Consider the following 21725-nt stretch of genomic DNA (forward strand, 5'->3'; position numbering starts at 1 on the left):
CAGTGTTTAATTTCAATTCCAGTGTAAATCAAGTGACACATATTTGGAAGTGTTCCTCTTTCTATGCTTGATTTGTCACGATTACGCTCCAAACCATAACGCCATCCAAAGTGAGCTTGATGTTTTTTTTTCTCCCGCGAGAGACAGAAAGAGTGTTAAGTCAGTCAATAAATATTAATCCCTCATGGACGAGTTTGCAGCCAGCTTCATCTGCCCGTAGCCAAGTTCTTAAAGCCGGTGGGCTCAGCAAAAGCCAGGCCAGGTCCATTCAGGTCATACAGTTGGTGGAAATGGTCGATGCCAGCCAGATAGGCTGTGCAGACAAGTCCTTACTCATTTACCACAAATATTCCCCTTCGCCTTTCAACACACTCCTGACAAACACATAACTGTCCAAAAATGTTTGTGTTCACTGCACGCTTTTGTTATCGAATAAGAAATTCACGTCTCACATCAGAAAAACTGCCGTGTCCCCCTCTCTCGGTTTCAGCATCTGACCCTTCTCGCTCTGTTGCAGCCCAGCTCTCCAGCCAGCTGTCGGCCCGCGACCTCAGCGCCATCGACACGGCCGCTTTCACGCTGGATCCCGAGAGCTGCCCCTACTGTGCCAAGGCCCTGGCTAACGAATCGGAGGGCAACGAGACCCCCGGTGACTCCGACAGCGAGGGCGTGTACGAGTTCACCCAGGACGTCCACCACAGGGACAGGAGGGACAGCCGGCAGCCCAAAAAGAAGCACTGTAGCCTGGGCAAAACAGCGGCGAGGGTGGTTCACTTCTGGAGGCTGGTGTGCGACACTTTCCGGAAGATCGTCGACAGCAAGTACTTTGGACGTGGGATTATGATCGCCATCCTGATCAATACTCTAAGCATGGGAATCGAGTACCATGAACAGGTTAGTGTACATGCATTTGTGTGTGTGTGTGTGTGTGTACGTGTGGTTGAACGCAGCGGTTTTTATGGTTATTTCAAACTTCCGAATGGGAATTCAGACTGATTCATAAAGGGCAGTCAGAGAAACATAATAAATAATGGTACTATCTTAACTCATAGATCATCTGGGTCTTTGTGTGTCACTCTTTGGGATTGTGTAAGCTGCACTGCTCCCACAGGCCCAACTGGAATTCCTGTTTTCTCTCTCTGGTCTCTTTTTGTTTACACAAGAGTAATTGCAGCCAGAGAGTCAGAACGAGAGGGAGAGTATGGAAGACGGAGGAAAACGGAGAGTGACATCTGACAGAGATTTTCTCTCACTGTCTTGATTCAATCTCAATCTCGGGGGTCATTTCTCTTTTCTTTTCTTTTTTTTTTTTTAACACTTGAAATTAACCTGCAGTCTGTATCGCGATAACGTATCTCGCTCGCAAATGAGGCGTGATAACGTGAGGTGTAAATGCGTGCAGAACACACGGGGTTGGCAGTGCGATCTAATCAGCCACATCTGGAGTTCATCTGACACTCATTGCGATCAGACCTCACTAATGTGTCAATGTGAGCTGCACAGTCTCCATCAGGCAGTTTGTAAGGTCATTGAACTCCTCCTCCTCCTCCTCCTCCTCCTCCTCCTGCTGTCTTATCTTACAATGGCTATCAAGGAAAACTGCAATTGACTTCTCTCTATATTGCATCTATAAATCTGACATTTGTAGACCATATTGAGACGCAGACAGAACTGAAATGAATCAATCAAGGGAAAATAAAAAAGGCCAGAAACTGCATGTAGATAAAAAATGAAGGGTTTGGCCCTGGTTTGGACATAGCAATCAGGTCTAGTTCATTCAGGTTGGTTGTTCATATCTACTGAATAGGAATAAAAAACAGAGTCCTTGTCGAATTTGGGGTCAGGTTTGGTCCTTTTTCTCTTGGGCTTGTTTGAGTTTACACAAGAAAATGTGACCTGAATCAAGATCTACTACCATGTGAATGTTAAGTGCTGGTATAAATGGATCTAGATACAGTCAAAGCCACTTCACATTCCTGCAGTGTTTGGTCTCATTTGACCCTTTTTCAACTTTCCTTAAGCATAAATATTGCATCTTAGTGCCTCAAGGCCTTATGACATGCTCCACACTAAGCATCTCAACCAACGAAATTTGCCGATCACATGATTCTGAGTGGTTCGTTACATTGCAATGCACAAATTCCACGTCCACGAAAACAATACATCGCTCACATTAGACTGTGAATAACAAAATAAGGCTGAAGGAACACTGGAGAAAAGTTAATATAGATAAGATATAGAAATTTCCATAACTTAAAAGAGTTCTTGGTCCCAGTAATGGGACGTGCCATCAGATTCCTGTATCTAAACTTAAGTGTTGATCCGGTGCCAGAACTCTCTCTTATTTCCGCCCCATTTTAATTCCTGAAACCTCACTGCATGAAAAACCGGTTTCTCATTCAGGAGATTGCTGTGGCTACAGAGCTGGCAGCTCAGCGTGGAAGAGAACCAGGACGTTATAATAAGACATGACAAAGAAACCCTTATTGAATGTGGACCAGTCACGTCTTGGCTGATACCCAAGCCACAGGCGCAGGTCAGTACCGGAGTGGAATCCACCGCGGCCTATCATACTGGTCATTTCCTTCTGAAATGTAATAAACAAAGTCAAATTATAGGATATATTTTCAGAGAAAATGCTACTATTTGGACGGAGAAGGTGAAGATCTGTTTGTAAGAGTGCCGTCACGCTTTAATTTGCATATTGTTTTAAAAATTCATGTTGGCACAGCTCGGTTCATATGAAATGACAAGTTGAGTTTTTTGCCCAATGCAGGAAGGAATCAGCACATGTGGCTTGTGTGTTGTATTTTTTTGGCACGTGCGATTGTTTATAGAAATTACATAACACAAGGAAAAGGGACACAAGTGGTGTGTTTGTGTGTGTGTGTGTGTGGAGGTGTGTACTAGGAAATCTAGGAAGCCTGGCCAGGTTTTATGGGGTTATTTTTCAATCCCTGACCCGGTACCGATAAACATATCCAGATGCCTAGAATCCTCACACACACCCCTTTTCATTGCTCTTCCTTGTTCCCCTTCTTTTGTCGTCTCCTTATTTTCTTTCATTCTCTTTTACACTTTCATCTTCACCTTCCTCTTTCTCCTCCCCACCTTTTGTCTTTCCTCCAAATGCTCTTTTCCTAGTTTGAGTAACATGGATCCCTCCAGTCTCCCGACAGGCTGCTGAAAACTTTGCGGAGACGCTTCATTGATTGTAAGCCCGTCGACATCAAATAGACACAAGGATCCCTAAGCCTGTGTTTGTCTCTGTAACTCCGTCCACATGGAGGAGAGGCTGCAGAGGAGGTTTTGATTTCCATACGTCCCGCAGCCAAGTTTTCTGTCTGTACTTTCTTTTTTGCACTCGGAGCTCTTTGCTGCCGCTGCTGCTGCCACTGCAACACACAGCTCTGTGGTTTCACCTTCTGTGGTCGGGAGCGCTGCACAGGCTGAAAACTGATTACTGTCACACTTAGTCCATCAAAAACAGAGTCCTTGAAGTCTTTCCCAACTGTGGAGTCAACATATTATGTCAATGCAAGTGGGATTTCAATATATTTGCCAGTGAGGTCTATTAGATTGACTTGATTTGATGCAACCTGCCATTCTGTGCTCAGCACCATGCGGCATGCACTGAAGGGAAGTCGTCTTACTGATGTGTTGGCTAGAGGTTTGACTGGGTGTTTGATTTGTTGAAGTGGTTTGTGATGTCTGTGGGTTTTTTTCCCCCTACAGCTGCTCTGATTCCACATGATCTAAACTATAAGGGATTTTCAGTTTGGAGAAGAAAAAGGGATTAAGTAAAAGTCACGCTGAGTGCTTTACAAATGAGAGTGCCCCCCTTAGCAAGTAATTGCTCGTGTGGTGATGGGTGTAATGGTCTCATTTGCACATAATAATTCAAATCAACTGTTAAACTGTTGCCTATAGTCTGGTAAAGTGTGCTTTTTGCACATCCTCAGTAAAATCCCTTAGCAGAAACATGATTTAATTGGGACCCTGGGTCAAGTAAAATCAGGGACTTCTGATATACCGGCTCCACTTAAAGTCTTTCTTCTTAGACTCTTTGTTCCCCCCAACAAATCTCGACACCAAAGAGGTGTACCACGCCTATAATGCACTCAAGCAGCAAGTTGGCCCTCGAGAGATAAGTCATTGCCTAAAACTACAATGCCTGTCACGGCCGCGGAGTAAAATACTTCCAGAAGTGGTTTACAGTATTTTACAGTGGTCTTTACAACGTCTTTAAGTCGCTTCAGTGATGCGCAAATCAAATTTTGGATATTGACTCCAGTTCCACCCATTATCTATACTGTTTATACTTTAATGATGGTGGGGAGAGTTGGAACCCATCCCAGATGACATAGAGACGACCATTCACTCTCACATTTACACCTATGGCGGCGTTAGAGTCTCCCACTAACCTGTGTGGGACTGTGGGAGGAAGCCAGAAAACCTTCCACACTCACACACACACACACACACACCACCTCCACAACTGTGCCGCCCTTACTGACTCCAATGCTACACACAACTCTAAATTAACCACAACACCACTGATCCACGATCTACTGAGTAGCAAATAATCGTCTCCATAGAGCTTTTACTGTGAAACAGCAGCACAAAACGTACTTATTTCAACGTATGCAATTAGGAATACAACAACCTACCTCAAATGTGGAGAGTCTCCCAACATTAGCAGCCAAAATCTGTGTGTATCTGCGAGTCAACACTTCCCACTTTCATCAGCCAGGTTTAGTTTCCACTCCGACCACTAATTGGCGGTAAAATGCTACCAAATACGATCCATTGTATATTTGGAACAGCCGGCAGTTTGTTAGTGGGATACATACAGTCAAATTCTCGGCAATCCTCCAAAAGGGTTTAATACAATTAAGTATGTAAGTATTGTTTCCTGGTGTTGTTTTTTACGTGCACTCAGATATAAATCACGACCAGCGATTTATTTTCTTCCAGTGTCCGCTCATTTTGTCATTTCCTTTTAAACAAATCAAAACAAAACTTAAACCCAAGCACAGTAGAAAACGGTTTGTGAGATGATGTCAGATAACCCAGTATACTGCCATGCTGGCCGGATATGAGACATTAAATACAGCCCCTAGTGGTTGGGGGGCTGTATGGCTTCCTACACCAGTATCGCACAATTAAATTGCTCGATACAGTCTGTCTTTATTTATTTTTATCCTGCTTTGGCCTCCAGCCAGCGGAAAAATCAAAGATTGGAGTCGCTATCATTGCCATAATCTTAAACCCGTACGCCTCTCTGACAGATAGAGATAAAACTTCCTATGCATTTGTGAGTCTGGGTTTGTGTTTAGGGGTAAAAAAACAAAAAGTGTTGCTTCCAAAAAATCAGCCGTGTAAGGATGACACCTGTATTGATTGACCAGTTTTTCAGTCCCCAGTCCTCCATCTATGATACAAACACAGGCAGGTTTGTGCACCTGTTCCTCTTAGGACACTGCATTGACTTTCATTTCTTTGGGCAGCCTAAACAAAGTGTTATCCGTACAATTAACCATAACCAGTTAAAAGAATACTTTACCGATTTAAATATCTTCATTCTTTTTTTTGTTACGTGCCCACCAGTGACACTTGGTCCGAGGCTTGAAACTGCAACGCTAACTCCACACCACGATGGCGGGACCTCATTCCCAGAATGTAAACAGTGTCCGCCAAAGTTGCTAACAGCTACGCTAACAGGACCAAAGAAAAGAATGAACTTATCCCTCAACTCAGGGGAAAATTTTCAAAAGTACTACCCCTGTTCTTTTAATACAAAGCTAAATGCAAATTGGTGAAGTATTCCTTTAAGGCCTAACTTTAACCTAACCACAATTAAAAATCTCAGAAATTAGCTACCTCATTAGGGCTAGAGTTAAGCCTCCATGAGGACTACAGGTCCTGACAGTGTTTACCCCAGAAAAGGTCCTTAAGAGGGCACACTACAGATTGGACAAATATGTATTGTTTATTTATGGTTCTGAGTGTGTCGTGAGGAGGGTCTTGACACGCTAAGATTCCACCCCGTGCGGTAAACGACGGAGAAGGCATGCAGACCTGGGCCAACACACCAGGTGCAAAGTGAATCAAATTTCAAGGACGATCTGTAAAGGCCGCTCAGCGTCCGTGCTGCGCTCGCAATAATTACATATCATGCGCTTATTAATTGTGAATTATGCTCCATGCGAGCAGGATGTGTGTGTGTGTGTGTGTGTGTATCTGGCAGAGGGGGACGCACTGATTCTCTGCAGCTGTGTGTTCGCACGTGTATGAATCAGTGTTTCTGGATGCAGATGGTAATATTTTTGCCACACACACACATAAAAAACAACAACTTTGAAATAATATCAGATTTGGTTTGGTTGATTTCTCATCAGACTGTCTTCTGACTTTAATTAGTGGGACGTCAAAAGCGGTGTACGGAGCGGCATCCAGTCAACTTTAAATCCCAGTTTGAAACCCGATGCTCTTGTTGACTGTGAAATATTAAGACTCGTGTCCCCGCTGACAGATGTTTGCAATAGTTGGGGACACGCAGTCATTTCTCTAATGTCTGATTACACGAGTACGACATTTGTGTACTGGAACGTCATATTTTTTCCCGTTACTGAAAATGTCATTTTAAAGTTCAACAGTTGCCATCTCGCAAATCCTGCTTGTATCTCAGATTAAAGGTAAGAAACTGTCTTCACGAAAACACGGGGAACATGTTGAACGTGTTTCCTTCCTGGCTCAACCGAATGTTTTGCAAGTCTTGCGTCGGGTTTTTCTTCGTTTATGCTCTTTGTTGCCGCACTTCCTGGTGGAATCCGTGGATTTGCAAGAGGGGGGGGACGACTGTCAGCGGGGGGAAATCAAATCTGTCTCCAACTTCCTGAGACTTTACATGTGTCTCCTAATGTCTGTGCAGGCGGAGACTAAATGCAAACAGAATCGGGACCAGCTCATTGTGTTGGCCGCGGAGACTTTTCAGTAAAAGCAGCTGCAGCCGGAGACGAGGACGCGGGCAGTGAGAGTGAATCAAAAGCAGTGAAACTGTGAGCTGCCAAATTTTGAAAAGAATGAGCTGAAACGTGCAAAAACAGTTGAATCTGCTCTTTGACAGTTTACCTACACCTACTTTAGACCTTGAGGGTAAATCAGGACAGTGTCTCTTTGTTTCCCCTCTCTGTCATTTTGACGTCACGTACACCGATGTGTCAGAAAACAATGCTTCAGAAGCAGGAAAAACTACACACAAAATATGTTATTGTGGTTACATTTCAATCCCTCTTTAAAGGTCAACGGCAAATAAATAAATCGGCGTTGTTGCTAGAGCACTGAGAAGAATAAAATCATATCTGAAAAGATGCAACGTCATCATGTACACGGCCAAAGTAAAGTAGAAGTAGAAAGAGCTGGATCCAATAAAACCCGTGTCCATTTCAGTCATTACAAGTTGTACCATCAACTTTCCCTCTATAGATACCACTGGACAGTTTTTGACCAATTGATCATATGAATTATAGTTTTTTCCTGCAATAGGTTGATCTGATTTGACTAGATATCAGTTATTATCAGTGTTGCACACTTTTTTTTAGTTATCCAATTCAATTCAATCCAATCCAACTTCATTTATAAAGCACTTGATCAAAGCTGATCAAAGTGCTGCACATCAGAGATTATAGTTTCTAGTTACAAAAAGTAACTGAGTTACTAACTGAGTTTCTTCATTGAAAAAGTCACTAGTTAAAAGGGAAAGTAATATTGCATTACTAATGTTCTAATTATGTCAAAGAATTTGGATCCTCCCCCAAAGAAACTTTAAATTCCACTTTATGTTCAATTATTTGTAATGAAACTGAATATTAAATATGTTTAATGAGCATAATGGAAACTTAATAGAATTAATTATTAACAGAAAACATTGTACGCTAATCTACACTACTTTAATGTTGGCTGTGGGACAACATGAGACAAGACACCCGTCAAATTGAATACATTGTAGATATTATCATTACTACAGTATGTTTTTAATAGTAGAGCAGTGAGACACAACAGATGTACTTCCAGTTTGAGAAAGCTGCAGTTTATTTCAATGTTCTTCTTTTCATTCGTTATTATATATAATAACAGGAAATGATCAGAAGCCACTGCTCAAAACTTTTAATCCTATAATAACAACAAATATTGACATTTTACCTCCTGAATTTCTGCATTTGCACACAAACACACACTCTCCCCTACTACGTGTTTGTCATGTACGACTGGGATTGGACCGCGACAGATACCAAACATCCACACACACACACACACACAATTTGTCGGTGTGTGAGCAGCTCCAGGGCCCGAACCCTCACTGTCCGTGACACACAGCAGATCAGCCTGTCCGCTTCTTATCTCCTTTAATGCAAACTCACACAAACACTACATATGGAGACATACGTGCTTCCACTGGCGAGGTTGTGTACCACCAAGTGTCAATGTATGTGCGACACAGACACGGAGGGATAAAAAGGACGATTCAATCGAGTGTTGGATAGAGATGACAGAGTGTAAGGACGTGGAGGTGAAAGGTCAAAGGGGCTGAGAAGTGAAGGTGGACGGCTTGGACAAGCGAGAAGAGACGGCGTCTGCTTTGTCTCTCCGTGCAGTTTAAGAGCATTGCCATTTATGGTGGAGCTGATGGAATAGTTGTGTGTCTGCCAAATATGCGACACAGCCCGTAGTCTATTTACTTGGGGAAGGTCAACGTCTCTCGAACTATATAGAGGAAACTTCCCCTTGTCTTTATGGCCACAGTGGCAGCCTGCTCTTCTTCTTCCCTGCTTCCTTTCCTCTAAAGCTCTCTTGTCAGCCCGTTTCCACTCCCCTGATGAACGCTGATGCCAGAATAGCTTGAGGAAATGTTCAGAAGCACAGAGAAGACAGAGGTGTCAGGGGAGAAGATGCTGAGATGTAGTTCTTCCTGTTTCGTAAAAAAGTGTTGTTGTTGTTGCTGCGGAATCCTTTTCGTATCAACATGATTATAGATTCAGTTTGTAGCTGCACAAAGTGAGCTGAGGTTACTTCGGGGTCACTTCATCAACCTAACCCATGGTTTGACAACTGACTTTGAACTCAACTGACTGAGTTGTGAACGACAAGTGCTGAGAGCCAGTCTTTAAACGTTTGATCCTGTTTTGTGACTTAATGGGGATGTGTTTACTTTATCAATAGGATCAAGAACCTATGTAGCCTTCAGTTAGCATTAAAACTGTGGGCTCTTGCAAAAAAGTACTTTATTTCTGTCTTCAATTTCTGTCACATTTTACAAGCTGGACCTTTAAGGACAGAATGTCACTTATGTCAAGTGAAGATATTCCCAGCTAAACTTTCACCCCGTCTTGCAGTGATGGTTTACGGAGCTCAGCTACGTTCATCTCAGCACAAGCAGAAGTAATTCATTTCTGGTTGACTGAACTTCTTAAGTCTTAAGCTATTAACTCAAGAAAAATCTATGGCAATAGTCAAATGCTAACATACTCAGAAGCCGTATAAGCTGCGGCAGTTTAGGGAAGTCTTGTAAGTATTTGGACAAATAAAACGTGAGATCTTGAATCCCTCAGAGAGCTTAACAGGAGCTTTGTGTGGATAAAAGAGCATTAACAAACACAGATGTGTGTGATTGTAGAATTAAGATTTAAGAACAGATTTGACAGTGAGGTCTCGTCAGTGATTGACTGAGGGCTGTTGTGAAATGAAAGTTTTTTATCCTCCGGTTCAGCCACGTTCCCCTCTCTGTTTTTGTCTCGCTTCATAACAAACCCACCCTGACAATTACATTTTAAGAGGTAGGATTAGGTTTAGTCATGAGGATTGAGTGTTTTTACACCGTGTCTATGTCGGTGTGTTTTCTATTCTGTATTTCACACGTGCACTAAAAAATGTCTCCTATTTTCCACACTAAAAAAAAAGACAGTGGAAAGATGGTTTCCTTCACCCCGACATGGTATCTATTCAGCTTTTATTCTTGCCTTGTCTGAGGAATACAGACCTGGCATCTGAAGACACTGGCCGCCCTCCAAGTCAGGCATAAGAAAAGTGTTTTTATAATTTGTACAGTGTTGAGACAGAGAGAGAAAAAAACAGCAGTAGCTTCTAATCCTGGTTTATACAGGATGGGCTTTTCCAGTCCTGAAGCCATTGAAGTCAAATGAAGAGAATCAATGAGGTGATCAAATGTTCGATTCACTTATTTCTTGGTTCAATGGATGTCAAGTAGCATACTGCCTACATTTAACAACTTATACTTTCTGGCTCCTGCTCTCAAATTCCCTTTTTATGCTTGTTTTCTAACCACAATATTTGACTTACTTTTAAGTAAAATATTAACAGTACAAAATTTGTGCTGTTTTTTTTTTAAACTATTTTTTACTTTTTTACTTTTAATATGATCCATTTTAGTAGATATATGTGATATTAAATACAACATAATTATCTTTACAGACAGCAGGACAAGTAGAGGAATTTCAGCTTAAGTATTACCCTTATGTTGTAGTGTAGTACATAAAATGCATGCCAATGTGAGATTAAGATGTAAATGGGTTTGGTTTGTTTGAATAAAATATACTACAATTCAATCAAATTTAATATTATATTACTGAACGACAGTTCACAAAGTAAATTGTAAACAGCAATGGGCCTAGGTTTGAGCCCTGTGGAGCACCAGATTTAAAAGAATAGTTTGACATTTAGGAAAATGATTAATTATTTGCATTTGGACAGGTCAAATTTGTTTTTGTTTGTGATTTTGTTTTTATTTTACCTTCAGACTCAGTGAATTTCAGACATCTTGTTTAATATGTGTTAAAATGGGAATAATCGGAGGCCATAATTGACCTTCTGTAGCTTCTGTGCTGCCCTGGTCAACCCAAGAGACATCATTATCATTCTCATTTAGTATTACATCCTTAATTATTGTTATTTTTATTGTTATTATTATTATTATTGTTATTATTGTTAATAAAACAATGTTAATGCAGATCATCCAAGTGTCCAATTGAAACAAATCATTTTTGTCACTGTTTTTAAATCAGAACCAACAAACCAACAATAATGGGGAGTGAAATATTCTTCTTCTCATGCTTGAAATGTCCTCTTCTGTGGCATGCCTGAGCAAACCACTTGATTAATCTAACACAAACACACACACACACACACACACACGCATACCAGACGCGGTGCTGCATCATTGACAGTCTGGAGCGGAGCGGGACGCAGCATCCCATTTAGATTAGATCACATCAGATTAGGTGACATTACATTTGCACTAACCAGATTACACTATTCCTCATCTAACACACTTTGCCTCCTAATGCTCCTTCAGCCTCATTACCCAGGACACGACCATCGAAGGAAGCAATTAGGGGAGGGGGGATGTCTTTGTCACTTATAAACTCATACCACTGGACACATCTATCTCTCTCTGGGTTGTAAACACACCTCAGTGGTCATCAGTCAATTAGGAAATTCCTCCTGTTTGATGAGCTAACGGCTGTGTTTGTCGTGTCTGCGCCGTCGTGCCGTGGGTGTATTTTGTATTTATTTTTTTAACCTTGGTGTCTCTTGTGTGCTTTTCTTTGTGTGAGAAAGACTTTTATGGTGCTATTCTGCTGCAGTAATCTTGCATGATGTCTGAGGAATGTCTCATATACAGGCTGAAACAATAGCAGAGCAGAAACAGTTGGGGGGGAAATAATGACCAACACCTCAGTCTTAAGGCCAGATGTCTGCAGTCCAAGTCTCACCTCATAAAAATTGTACTTCTGGTCCTGGCTTATCAAGTGCATTAATTATTAGACAAATACGTTGTGCATACAGTATGTTTACATGGTAATAAGTGTGGGAATAGACCTCAGTGTGTGGGGTTATGTGTGTGGCCTGTGGATGTGAGTGCACGTGCTGTGTGTCTGTGTGTTTCCACATAACTGTGTGTGAGGGCATTCATCTGACAGAGAACGCACAAACATCCAAGTGTCCCTGCCTTTGTTTACCCTTTGAACCTCTCTTGATGAATCAGTGAGAGCGTGCGCACACACACGAAGGACTCACCGCTTCCAAAATGGACACAATAAAGCCAATGGGATCAAACAATCGAATTTTGTGTCCGCATCTGCGAGCTCGGTGCGAGACACGAGGCACACAGACAGCGAGGTGAGATGCGAGATGAAACAGAGCAAGGCTTGTTTTTCAGGAAGTGAGGTTCACTGGCAGGAGCTGAGCTGCAGCCCTTGGGCAAATTATTATTTCATAACAAGGAGGGGGAAGATGTCAGCCTTTACATATCCTCCACAGCGCCCTTTTAGCATAGCTACATGATCATACCTCATCTCACTTATTTTTCCGTACAATTATCTGTCGCCTTTTCAGTTGACACCTTTAAATAGCAGTGACACTGAATTTGAACTTGTGCTCACTGAGTTTCTTGCAGTTTAAGTTTTTTTTTTTTTTTACCATATTTGTGACAAAAGAAAATGTTAATTGCAAGGATTTTACAACGATTCCGTCGACAGCTTAAAGTTCAGTGCAGCGGTGATTAGACAGCAAGGGAAGCTCAGCTTCTTCTAAAATGTTGTATTACATTTTAATACTAAATGGGAGCTAGAACAAGATTAGTACGTGTCACAAGTGCGTTCAGAAGGATGGCTCGTCATTCGTCACCTCCACGGAAGCTCAGCTTCTCTGGGAGTCAGTGGAGCAGGGGGTGGGGCTCGATGATTGGAGGAACTGCCTGAAAGGCGGAACCTGTTTTTGATTGACAGCGTTGCAGCAACACACACGACAGCGGAGCCTTTATGCCTCAGTCCTGTGTGGATTTTGCGAGTGAAGTCTCACTGCAGAATAGTTGCTCGCTGTGTGTTATATGCTCGGCGATATAAATAATTTTAATTGTACATATACACATATAATTTCAGTTTTACACAATTATCGCATTTGTTTGCACAATTTATGTAAAGATTTATTCATCAATAATGGGCCTGAAATGAGCTTCCCCATTTCAAACACCAGCAACTGCCACTGGTTGAGTGGCTCTTTATTGAGCATGTGTAATGTTGTGTTGCTGTTTTATGGTCACTGTATGTTAGACTTTATTATTGTCAGTCAAACTGTGCACAACAGAACAAAATTGCATAAATACGATTTAAAAGAAGCACAGACGTGGTGATTTTAATTTATTTATGCATAAATTCTGCCCCCCACTCTTACTAGTCACTTTTAACAATGAAATGTAAATACAACAGTACATGATTGACCCATTAATTGATGACATTTTAGAGGAAGCAGAGCTTCTCATACTGGCTTAGAGCAATCGCCTCTGGAGTAAACACATACTGTATATTACATCATAAAAGAAAAAAAAGGAATAAAAATATGATTGTCTAGCTTTCAAAGCATATTTCTTTAATCTCAGTTATATATTCAAAAACAATTATATTATGTTTACATAAATACATCTGTAATCGCCTTAATTACTTATGCTAACCGGGTGTTCTTACTGCCCCAGTGGCCCCTTAAGCGATAATTAAGGCCCTGCTGATGCAGATAGTTTGACCCTGGATTGCTGCTCACATTATGTTTCCCGCCAACCATGATCTTTCCTCAACCTTAGCCAATTAGTTTCAGTGTTGTAAGCCTTAGATGCAGCAGTCAAGTACAGCACAAGTCATTTAGGTTACTTTGAAAAAAATAATTACGAACTATTAAATACAGAGATATGAGGACTTGTTAAAAGCTGCAGTGACTACAAGTTTGCTGTTATTCTGGAAAAAGCCAGTAAAATTCAGTTTTGAAGTTTCACCCAGTGAGTTATGGTGTAATAATGGGCCTCGGTGATGTTGGACTCTTTGCCTGAAGCTAAATTCATGTCATCATTCCTTGTGGGAATAATGACTTAACACAGAGCAACGACTTAAAAGTGTCAAGCTTTTTGGAACAAGTCTTAGTGAAGTTTCCTGTAGCCTTTGGTTGTTTTACACAAACCTAACAAGTTCAAGTTCTTGCTAATGTCTGTATCAAAGAATAGAGCTACTTGTGTAGGTTAGCATGCTAAGTTAGCATGGCAACATTAAGATTGACAAAATGCCTCTCAACACCACCTGTAAAACTATCTACAACAATGTTTACATCCAGGGAATTTGCTATTCACCCACTGCGGAATAAAAAAAGTATTATATTATATTGTTCAGCTGTAAATTAAACTGAGAAAACATGCTCAAATATGCTAACTCCATACAGAAAGCCACTGGTTGAACTGGGACTCGAACCAAGAATCTTCTTGCTGTGTGCTAAGCACTGCACCATCATGATGCCCACATATTTTTATAGCATATTCAGTGATATTTAAGAATGATATTGACATTAGACAGAGTAAGGTTAGCTGTTTCCATGCTAGGCTAATCTGCTGCTTGTTAATGCATTTGTTTGCAGTCTTTTATCCAATTTAGCTGAAGCATTAGCCTTATGTTGTAGTGTATTTTTCTTAATTAACATGTTGGTGACATAAAATGCATAAATATACAAGATTTTATATATAAATTGGTTTTTGGTTTGAATTAAATGAAATATCAAATGCCACTTCACAAGTATCAGGGAGTATGTGAGTTTAAATTGTAAAGGGTTGAATTGGCCCTAGGGTTGAGCCCTGTGGAACACCAGATTTCAAAGAATAGATTGAGATGATGAGAAAATGTACTTATTTACATTTGCGCAGCGAGGTCGACTTTTTAAAGGTGTTTTTGTTTTAGTTTCAGGCTCACTCTTCAAACTTTTCAACTTTTGACTTTGTGTCACATCACGTGTTATGCTATAGGCTAATGTGCTGCTCGCTATAGATTGGGTTTCCCTCATATTTGTTTCCAAAAACCTTTCTGCGAAATCAAGTAGTATTTACTTTACCGCATTTACAATGTTTATTTCTTAAAAGCACTCACTCATATGACCTGAAATCAGTGAAACAATAGTGGCAACAGTAGACCTGGTTCTCTGAAGCGGCTGCAATCAACCGGTGATGTTAGTCTCTGTATTCATTTCTCTGCTAGAGTTGAGTAATCGCTGCTTAAACAGTCATGGTGTGCAGTGATTGGTGGAGGCCCACCAGGACAGGCTACATCACACACTCTGCTCTGTGTTTACATTACTGTACGTGGTTCTGCTTTTGAGACAGTGTTTCTGCCAAGATGACATCTCTATTTACACACACGCTCATATGTTACACATTCACTTACACATTTATGTTGGAGAACATGCAAACAAAGATAAGGCCTTAAACACCCGCCATCCGCTGTCATGTTAGTGTAATGTGTTTGTACGTGTGATGCCATGATTTGAGTTATGTAAACTGTTTAATGCATAGAGATGAAAGGCCTGGTGGATCCTGCCTGGGGTGTTCCACAGTCCACAGGCACATGACAGCGTTTCCATCGGCTCTTTCTCCTCCGCCGGTAATTACGAGCACCGGCTGTAGACGAGTGATTTACATACTGTGTCGCATTTGGATTTCGCTGCGCCTTTTATCTTTTGGATCAGGTTCTGCCTCTTGTCTGTCTGCTTGTTCTCGTTTGCCTGTTTTTCTCTCACTCTTTTTTTTTTCAGGCGGTACACCCACGCTCAGATGCTCGCCCTCTCACACTCACACATGCACAGCTCTTGCCAGTTGTTTGATGTGGATGTAAGCGAGAGCACGACTCTCTGATGAGCTCGGAGCAGACGCTCCAGACACATTCAGTGTGTATTCGGTGTGACAGAAGGTAGCTGTGTGTGAATAGGCGGATTAGTCAGACTTGAATTGAATTTCATTCGCTGCCATATTGCTTCGTGCACGTGTGGCACTGCAGGTGTTGTTGTTTCAGTTATAATAACGCGGTGCTGTGCGATTTTGCAGGTCTCATCATCGTTATATTTCCAGTACTGTGTATCAACACTGTCTTCCTCTTCTCTCTTCTCTTTGTCTGTGTCTCCAGCCTGATGAGTTGACCAATGCACTGGAGATCAGTAACATCGTGTTCACCAGCCTCTTCTCCCTGGAGATGCTGTTGAAGGTTTTGGTTTACGGGCCCTTTGGCTACATCAAGAACCCCTACAATATCTTTGATGGCATCATCGTGGTTATTAGGTGAGTTTGGAGACGAGGATTTTGGAACAAAGAAGACCGGGGTTGGGTTTGCAACGCGGTCAGAAAACAAGGACCTTTCTGCATGGAGTTTGCATGTTTTCCCCATGTGTGCGTGGGTTTTCTCCAGGTTCTCCGCGTTCTCTGGTTTCCTCCCACAGTCCAAAAGCATGCAGATTTGGGGATTAGGCAAATTGACCATGAGAGTGAATGGTTTGTCTCTATGTGGCCCTGTGATGGACTGGCAACCTGTCCAGGGTGTACCCCTCCTTTCGCCCTATGTCCGATGGGATTGGCACCAGTGCCCCCTGCGACCCTCATGTGGAGGATAAAGTGGTAGAAGATGGATGGATGGATGGATAGATGGATTTGATTTTTTTAGGGCTCTCTAAGAGTCAGGTTATCCTCCCATCCATCGCAACATTGTGTTTCAGGAATACAAGAAAATCCTTGCAAATTTGGCTCAAAGGATTAACTGAATATATTATAACTGATTTAAAACTCTGCCGAATACAAATATCATGTCAACATAGTTTGTACAGCTTTGTTTATTTAATGTTTCCCTATTTTAGATTTAAGTGTTTTTATGGTACTTTAATGGAAATTATTTGAGGTAAATTGATGCCATTCACATTTATAAAAAACAATTATTTTGTATTTATCTAAAATATAACAGTTTACTCATTTACTGGTAACAAAATAAGTTAAACATTGATCTGTAACCAGGATTATAATCTTAGTCTAATATTTTGTCCTTGCGTTGAACCAACATCTTGTCCTATAATATTAAATAATTAATGATGTTTCCCTGTGTGTGTTTTTGTGTTCTCAGTGTGTGGGAGATTGTTGGCCAGCAGGGCGGCGGCCTCTCGGTGCTCAGAACCTTCCGGCTGATGCGGGTGTTGAAGTTGGTGCGCTTCATGCCGGCACTGCAGAGGCAGCTGGTGGTGCTGATGAAGACCATGGACAACGTGGCCACCTTCTGCATGCTCCTCATGCTCTTCATCTTCATCTTCAGGTAGCAAGGGTTAGAGCAAGGGATCAAACCAAATGGAGAAGGAAGGAGAAATTAATTGAGGTTGATCAGTAAATTGACTTGATAGAATTGGAAGCACAAAGGTGTGGAATTGAAAGAAAATTGGTAGATGAGCACCTGGTTAGTTCTATATGACAAGGAAGTAAAGAGCGGTGAGTGGCAGAGGTCAGAGGTCAGACGAGTGACAGGAAGAATCAGTCGCTCTGATGACGAGGAGAAGCGATTCCCTCTTTTTTTTGTCAGCGTTTCTCTTTTTCTGCCTCGTTAAGCAGTGTCGCCGAGTTTGACAAAAAACTAGAGTTACACAGGTTTTCTGCAACACACTCACTTGTGTTACCACACATGCAATTTGAACAAAAATAGAATTAGAAAAAATACATTTCAGGTAATTTTGTACATAGTGTTTTAACCACTGAGGGAAAAAATTAGGGAAATTGACCTGTTTAGGACTGAGTAGTGTTCTGTTGCATGATGGGAAAACATACTTGAATGTTAGGTCTCATCAGAATATCCACATAACTGTGTTGAAAGTCAAAACTCGTGGACTACGTTGTTTTTACTGGTGAAATTTTGAAAACAACCACTATCTGGTAGGAAATATGGGGCTTATGAACTGTAATAGAGAGTGCGGTTAACATAATTTCTTGAACGACAGGATTTTGCACCTCTGTAGTAGGACTGTGCTCGTGTTGTGTCTTGTGGGAAATATCTGTTGAGTTATTCCTTTCATTTCCTCAGTGGAGTGGAAAATAGTGGTGTCTCTCTGTGACTGCCACGGCTGTGACGCTCTCCATGGTGCTGAACTTGGACCTGGCATGAGAACTCCACTTGCAATCTGTTTTGTTTTGGCAAAGTTTTTGCCTCAGTGCATTGTGGGTCAGGGGTTTGTTTACTCCCTCGCAGACAGCACTGAATACACAGTGTTTTTTTTGTCTTTGCTGTTTATTTCGGTCAGAAATGCTTTTTTATGACAATTACGCAACAAATATCATTAAACTTCATTAAATACCACCAAAGCAAGTATGATTAGGGAATTACAATGACAATAAGAATGATTTTAAGCTAATAATATTAGTTTATTTGCCTCTATTTAGTGGGTTGGCCTTGTGTAAACATTTATCTCCTCTGTTTCCTGTTTTGTTTTGTCCCATTTCCCGTGTCAGTATTCTGGGGATGCATCTGTTTGGCTGCAAGTTTGGCTCGGAGAGGGACGAGGACACTCTGCCAGACAGGAAGAACTTTGACTCTCTTCTCTGGGCCATCGTGACCGTCTTCCAGGTGAGCTCGAAACCCATTTCCTGATAAGTAACCTAATACCAGCACCGTGTTATGGCCATTTTAAGTGCAGCCTCACACTTAATAAACGCAGTTAATAAAAATTTTACAGCAGCGTGACCTAAAGGAATGAAAGTCTGTCCACCGTGTGGTGGTTTGTACTTCCTGTGTGATCAAACTGTAGCGGCCAAAGTTCCAACAAGCATTTAACAGCGTAGTTGATGCTGAACGAGCCTGGCCCCGACTCAGAGGCCCGAGAAGACAATTTCCTCTTGAATAAATAAAATATATCACATCAAATATTTTCTCCTCCCACTCGCAGCCGCTCTCTGCCTCTCCCTCGCTGCTCGCCCTTTATTTATTCCCCTCAGTTTCATCCAGTCATTGGATTTTCCTTTTCAAGCGCCTCACGTTGGTTAAGTAGTTTTTGCTTCATGCATCGGTGTCACCTCAGATTCGTGACTCGGAGTCTCTATAGGTGGTTCCTGCGTTGGATAGTGTGAGAGGCATTTATCCCCATTTATAATTGACTGAAACATCTGATCAGGGACTATGTGGACTTCCAGCTCGTCTCTGTGTGCAGAAATGTGAACTGACATGTCTATTTTTGTGGCGTTACCCCCCAAAATACACAGCTCCACCAATTTACACCGCTTGTGTCTCACGTCGGCCTGCTTCCGCACGGCTGGACAGCTGGAGTCGCGAGACTGGGCTTTTATTGTGGTACTTCTCGCACGGAAAAACACTGTACAGCATGTGTTGTAAACACATACAGCTCTTTATGCAGCTCTGCTGCGGCGTTCCACCAGAAATAGAAGTGCCACTTATATAAAATGGATTTGTATCAGCTCGGAAACCGATCAGAGACGCCATCACAACCACTGGATTTTGGGGGTTACACTGTGAGTTCAAAGCGGGGCTGTCCAACGCTTTTTTAACAAGGGCCAAATTTGACAATGGGAAGATTTCCGGGGGCCAACCTTTTTTTAATTATCATTTTTAAATGGAAATGTAATCAAATCTAAGCCACGCAGGAGTAAACAAATTCTCCCTTTCTTTCACATGTGGAGGGCAGATTATAGGATAAAAGAAGGTGACACATATGTGATTGCCTGGTGTAATGTATCGTCACCCTATACTCACTAACTTTCCGTCCACACATCTTCAACTGCTTTGTCCTCCACATGTAGCTGACATAGGGCGACATCAGTCCATCACAGGGCAAACAACGATCCACTCTCACGCCTACAGTCAATTTAGAGTGTCCAATTTGGCTAATCTGCTAAGACTGTGGGAGGAAACCGAAGAACCTGTAGAACCTGGAGAAAACCTGCAAGCTCCACCCGTGCGGCCGCCTTTTCCGCTTACAATTTATGTTTTTCAGACAGAAATAAATGCGACAAAATGAAATATCACAGAATTCTGATTTTGGAGTGGCGTGCAGAAATGTCTCAACGTGTCAGACATAATTGCAGTGATTAGCTCTCCGTGAGTTTGGCTGAACAATTATTCGTTTTCAAGTTGAAATTTCAATTCAAATACAACTCTGTCACTCACTGTGAAGTGTGTGTGTGTGTGTAAATCTTGGCAGACTCACTACTGGCACTAAAATCTGTTTTTCCTTTTCTTCCCTCTTCTCGCCCCCAGATCCTCACACAGGAAGACTGGAACAAGGTGTTATACAACGGCATGGCGTCCACCACTCCCGTCGCCGCCCTCTACTTCATCGCCCTCATGACCTTCGGGAATTACGTCCTCTTCAACTTGCTGGTGGCCATCTTGGTGGAAGGTTTCCAGACAGAGGTATAATCCCACAGTTTAAACAGTGTTGCAAACAAAGATAACCAAGTAGAGTCTCAGTTATTGAGCCGTTTTAGTCTGAATATGTTGTTTAATTCTTGTTTTTTTTTTGCTTCCTCAACATAAATAATGTTATTACATGAAGTCTAAGAGCTGCAGAAGCTAGATTTTGAGGCTGAACTATTAGGCTAAATTACTCAGTGGGGTGCTTATTTTTTAGTGCAGGCTTAAACTAATCTAACATATGGATGTTCATGGCCAAAAATACAAGACAAACACATTATTTTCATTAACCTATAGGTTTCTTTGCACTCTGTGGGGAGTTATGTGAGGACACTGGATCACACACACACTTGTTGCAGCGTTTCGTTTCCTTCTCTCCGTCTTCCTCTCACTCTGTCACCCTCCCACTCGTTTCCCCACCACCTCGGCAGTCATCTTCATTATTACCCTGCGATTGTGCAGGTGTATTCATGCCATAAAGCACATCACAGGAAAACTATGTCGGCTCTGACTAGACTCCCTCTATCACAACCCCTTCCTCCCGCCCTCGTTCCTTTCCTCTCTTCTTCCTCCCTCCGTCTCGCAAATCGCCTCATGTCATAAAATAAAAGTGACGCGGAGTTTAAAAAAAAAAGAGACAGCAAAAAGAAGAAAGTGGATTAATGGCTGCTTTTGTTTGGTGACAGGCAGCTGGGAAAACACTTTGCCTCGACTTTATCAAGGAGTTGAAACTCATTCAGGGACGCAGGTCTTCGTTTGCGGCAGATTGAGCGACTGAGAGAGAGAGAGAGAGAGAGGAGTAGCCGCTGAAAGGAGATGGAGAGAATAAATCATGAGTATTCCGCGTGTTCTCCGCTTGTCTTTACCTCCTCTCCATCTTTGGGAAGTGACAGCACCACTTCTTTGATCTCTGATGCTCTTTGGCTCTTCGCCGTAGAGGAGGAGGAGGAGGAGGAGGAGGAGACGAGCGGTGGCAGGCAGAGGCTGACGGCCTCATAAAATATGGATTAATTGGAACATGCCGCTGCTGCTATTCCACTTATGCTGCTGTACAAATATCTGCTGCATAACTGTGGTGAATGAAGTCACACGGAGGTTTGCTCTCACCGCTTTGGTTTCCTCGTCTGTCTCGAGCTTGCGGCGTCACTGTAGCTGCTGCGGGCTAGCTGTTTGTAGTAAATACAAAGTAAATAAAAAGCCACCGCATGCTGCGTGTCCTGCGGCTCTATGGCTCACACATAGGTGGTGAAAATAGTGAAGCATTTAGCCGCTAAAGAGCTGTGTTTATAGTGTTTATCTAAGTAGTGAACAACGTGATTTAACTGCGGCTCATCGCGTTTGTTCTGCTGGACGTCTAAAGGTCCAGGAGTTAGTCACAGAATCCACATTTACTACCAAAGTGTGTTTGTGTCAGTGTAAAATCAAACTTGTTTCGTTTTTGTAGCTTTAAAATAATTG

At 42.0% G+C, this 21725-nt stretch overlaps 1 protein-coding gene across 9 annotated transcripts in view; it reads left to right on the forward strand.

The window, feature by feature from the left end:
• The window catches only part of cacna1g (calcium channel, voltage-dependent, T type, alpha 1G subunit), a 219363-nt gene that overhangs the window by 128367 nt on the left and 69271 nt on the right, over positions 1–21725 (forward strand). For all 9 annotated transcript variants that reach the window (XM_058621890.1, XM_058621893.1, XM_058621889.1 and 6 more), the window contains exons 10-14: positions 518–894; positions 16005–16156; positions 16986–17171; positions 18353–18467; positions 20112–20267. In XM_058621890.1, coding sequence (XP_058477873.1) covers positions 518–894; positions 16005–16156; positions 16986–17171; positions 18353–18467; positions 20112–20267 — 986 coding nt within the window. The remainder of the gene's footprint in view (positions 1–517; positions 895–16004; positions 16157–16985; positions 17172–18352; positions 18468–20111; positions 20268–21725) is intronic.

The sequence above is a fragment of the Solea solea genome, chromosome 21 (assembly GCF_958295425.1).
Source record: "Solea solea chromosome 21, fSolSol10.1, whole genome shotgun sequence".
In the NCBI taxonomy this organism is placed as follows: domain Eukaryota; kingdom Metazoa; phylum Chordata; class Actinopteri; order Pleuronectiformes; family Soleidae; genus Solea; species Solea solea.